Here is a 3,959-nt window from a genome sequence, read left to right on the forward strand (position 1 = left end):
ACTTGGTGCATTTATAGTTAGATATGCCTATGCACCGTATAATCGTACAGAATCGGTTGCTCTGTTCATCTCTCCTTTCAATCACACTGATATGAGGCTACAGTTACACAGTACATGGACAGAGCACGCCAGCCGTCTTCTGCCCGTCTGATTTTCTTTATCCCTTTTATGCCCATACTGTATACGGATTATGGACATGTACATGGTGTCATCAGTGTATGCCCATATACGGGCATCAAACCAGACCACAGGATATAGCCTACATACAATACAACAGCATGGAGACCTAATACAACCAGTGAGGTATACTAGTTACCATACAATAGGTAACACGTCTGATATTATTGTCGTGAATGACCATGTGCTTACTGATGGGGTTCTCAGGCGACCATCGGCAGATTGTCGATGACATCGCATACTGAACCACAGCCACCACCACCACCACTATAGCAGCAGCACTATGCCTCAGTCCAAACAAGCCCGTCAAAGGAAGAAACCCAAGACATCCCGGCCCAAGGGGAAGGGCAAAGGCCAGGGGGATGGCAGCCCCGATGCCCGCCTGGCAGACGCTTCAGACGGGAAGGTCAAGTGGCCGAAGCCGGCCCAAGACAAGAGGCCCAAGGTGTCGGCCGCCGAGGTGGAGGAGGAGTCGTCGGTGGCCATTGGCCTACAGGTGCTGTTCCCCTACCTGCTGGCGGGGATGGGCATGGTGATGGCGGGCATGGTGATGGACTCCGTGCGGCACTGGGAGGTGTTCGAGGCCATAACGGAGCTCTTCATCATGGTTCCCGCCCTGGTGGGACTGAAGGGCAACCTGGAGATGACCCTGGCGGCTCGCCTGTCCACCGCCGCCAACACGGGTCAGATGGACGACCCCGGGCGCCGGTGGACCATGGTGTGCAGCAACCTGGCCCTGATACAGGTCCAGGCCACCGTGGCGGGCTTCCTGGCGGCCGTAGCGGCGCTGTGTCTGGGGGCCGTGTCCCGGGGAGGAGGGGTGGAGCTGGACCGGGCGGCCGTGCTGTGTGCCAGCAGCATGGTCACGGCCTGCGTCGCCGCTCTCTCCCTGGCCCTGGTGATGATCGGCGTGGTCGTCGGCTCCAGGAAGCTGGGGATAAACCCAGACAACGTTGCAACGCCCATCGCCGCCAGCCTCGGTGACCTCGTTACGCTGTCCCTGCTGGCCGGAGCCAGCAGCACGCTCTATCGATACATGGACGTGTGGTACGTGTCGCCGTGTGTGTGCGCCGTGATGTTCCTGGCTCTGGTTCCCGTGTGGGCGACGCGCGCTCGCCAGAGCCCACAGATCAGAGAACTCCTCCGCTCCGGATGGCAACCCGTCATTGTGGCAATGTCCATCAGCAGTCTCGGAGGTCTCATACTGGACAGGACCGTGAGCGACCCAGAGTTCAAGGGCATGGCCGTCTTGACGCCCGTCATCAACGGCGTGGGCGGCAACCTGGTGGCCATTCAGGCCAGCAGGATCTCCACGTACCTCCACTCCCGGAGCACTCCCGGCGTTCTGCCCGGCGACATGAGGCAGCCCTGGCCCAACCCCCGCGACACCTTCTTCTCCTCGGGCGTGAACTCCAGGTCGGCCAGAGTGCTGCTCGTGCTGGTGGTGCCCGGTCACCTGGCGTTCCTCTGCGCCGTCTCTCTGCTGCAGGGCGGAGGTGAGGCGGCGCCCGCCGTCGGCGCGGCGTTCGCCGTCCTGTACCTGTGCTCCGCGCTGCTGCAAGTGGCCATTCTGCTGTACGGGGCCGACCTCGCCGCACGGCGGGCGTGGAGGCAGAGCCTGGATCCGGACAACTTCTGCATCCCGTACCTGACGGCGCTGGGAGACCTGCTGGGCACCGGCCTCCTGGCGCTCTGCTTCCGCTGGGCGCCGCTGCTCCGAGGCCTGGGACTTTGAAGACCGACGTTTCTCTACCAAACCTGCACAATACATCGCCCCCACCCTCCGTGTCTCACCATCGGGAGATGTCGTTATTCGCACGGGTAAAGCACTTTCTTTATTGTTTCAAAAAGATCCCTTTGGTCAAGATTTCCCTTTCGCTCAGTCATAAACACTATTTGTTCCTACTGTTAAATTGTAATAGTTATGTCAGACAAGGCTCAGTCACTCAGCCAGACTGGAACGACACAGATAAAAGCAAGATTACGGAAAACTGTATATTCCAATAGCAGATGTTTAATGTGCTGTTTGTCAGTTCAATTGTGCTTTGCTAAAAGCTGCTTAAGAAGAAGTAGTTTTGAAATTATAGGCTATATATTTTTTTTTCAATTCAATTCAATTCCCATTCTTGTTTTCACTCTTACTAAATATCTTTGCCAAAAATGGCCCCAGAATGGATGCTAGCCATACTTTCTTTGGCGTGCGTATAATGCTGGTACAGTATGTGGTCTGTGGATAGTCGTATTATAATAGAAATCACACTTGTGTGAAGTGAGGGGCGTTCTTATCATCATACATCATCATACATCACATGCTCAGCCAATCAAATCATCTCTCATTGAAAATGAATTACTAGGCGCGTTAATCGCTAAGGAGCTTAAGTACGTTTTGATTAATTCATACAGAAGGACGGCTGATTTTACCTTTAAGATAAATAATAAATTAACAGATAAATATAATGGCTTTTTAGGGCTTATAGGCTACTAAAGCTTGTTACAAACTAAGATGTTGAATGAGTCTCCTGTCATCCCGGTGTGACATGTGCAGTATGAGTGACATGTGCAGTATGAGTGTCATCACTCTAGCATGATTCTAACGAGGGAAACAAAAGGTTTTTGTTTTTACCTCTGTGGGCTCCACCTCCTCTTTGTGTAAACAGGAACCCGGTTTGGCTCCTCCCCTGTCTTCGTCCACTCCCTCCCGGGTGCTTCTGTGTTCATTCCTACTAACAACAAAACAACATGTTTAGGGCAGTGGTCAGTCAGGAGGACGTAGAGCCTCCATCCTACATACTCCTCACGCCCAACACTCCCTGCTGACGATTAAATGCCTTATTAGCGTATCGTATTTCTGTCTGCCAGGCGTTAGGATAAATGAATTGTTCCCAAAAAGCACACGCTGACAATAGAGGGAAGTGCAATATTCTACCCACAAAGTTGGTGATCTTCTTCCAAGTATTGCTTTTTGCTCTAAGCATTTCTACACTGCATATTTTGGCAAGGCCATGCATACACACTCGGATGTCTGTGCCAACGGCTTAAGACTCGGAAGAAGCCAGCGCAGCTGGCATTGATATGTAAACAAGCTTAAGGTCAAGTAACTTTCCGGGGCAATTCAATTATTGATTTGTGCACAGATGGATGCTGTGAATAGCAATAATGGTGAATGTGTTCAGGACAGGCACGCTGCTGTGTTCCCCCGGTCTCTGTGTTCAGGACAGGCACGCTGCTGTGTTCCCCCGGTCTCTGTGTTCAGGACAGGCACGCTGCTGTGTTCCCCCGGTCTCTGAATGTGTTCAGGACAGGCACGCTGCTGTGTTCCCCCGGTCTCTGAATGTGTTCAGGACAGGCACGCTGCTGTGTTCCCCCGGTCTGTGTGTTCAGGACAGGCACGCTGCTGTGTTCCCCCGGTCTCTGCTGTGTTCCCCCGGTCTCTGTGTTCAGGACAGGCACACTGCTGTGTTCCCCCGGTCTCTGTGTTCAGGACAGGCACGCTGCTGTGTTCCCCCGGTCTCTGTGTTCAGGACAGGCACGCTGCTGTGTTCCCCCGGTCTGTGTGTTCAGGACAGGCACGCTGCTGTGTTCCCCCGGTCTCTGTGTTCAGGACAGGCACGCTGCTGTGTTCCCCCGGTCTCTGCTGTGTTCCCCCGGTCTCTGTGTTCAGGACAGGCACACTGCTGTGTTCCCCCGGTCTCTGTGTTCAGGACAGGCACGCTGCTGTGTTCCCCCGGTCTCTGTGTTCAGGACAGGCACGCTGCTGTGTTCCCCCGGTCTGTGTGTTCAGG

General features: G+C 54.2%; 1 protein-coding gene across 1 annotated transcript; it reads left to right on the forward strand.

The window, feature by feature from the left end:
• Positions 1-619: 619 nt before the first annotated feature.
• On the forward strand, positions 620-1,912 carry LOC308312973 (solute carrier family 41 member 1-like; the record flags this gene model as incomplete). Its single annotated transcript, XM_080759804.1, has 1 exon — positions 620-1,912. Exon 1 carries the CDS (start codon positions 701-703, stop codon positions 1,910-1,912), a length of 1,212 nt encoding a protein of 403 aa, XP_080615930.1. The 5' UTR covers positions 620-700.
• Between the last annotated feature and the right edge of the window lie 2,047 nt (positions 1,913-3,959).

Source organism: Protomyctophum bolini, assembly GCF_963924005.1.
Source record: "Protomyctophum bolini genome assembly, chromosome: 3".
NCBI lineage: Eukaryota > Metazoa > Chordata > Actinopteri > Myctophiformes > Myctophidae > Protomyctophum > Protomyctophum bolini.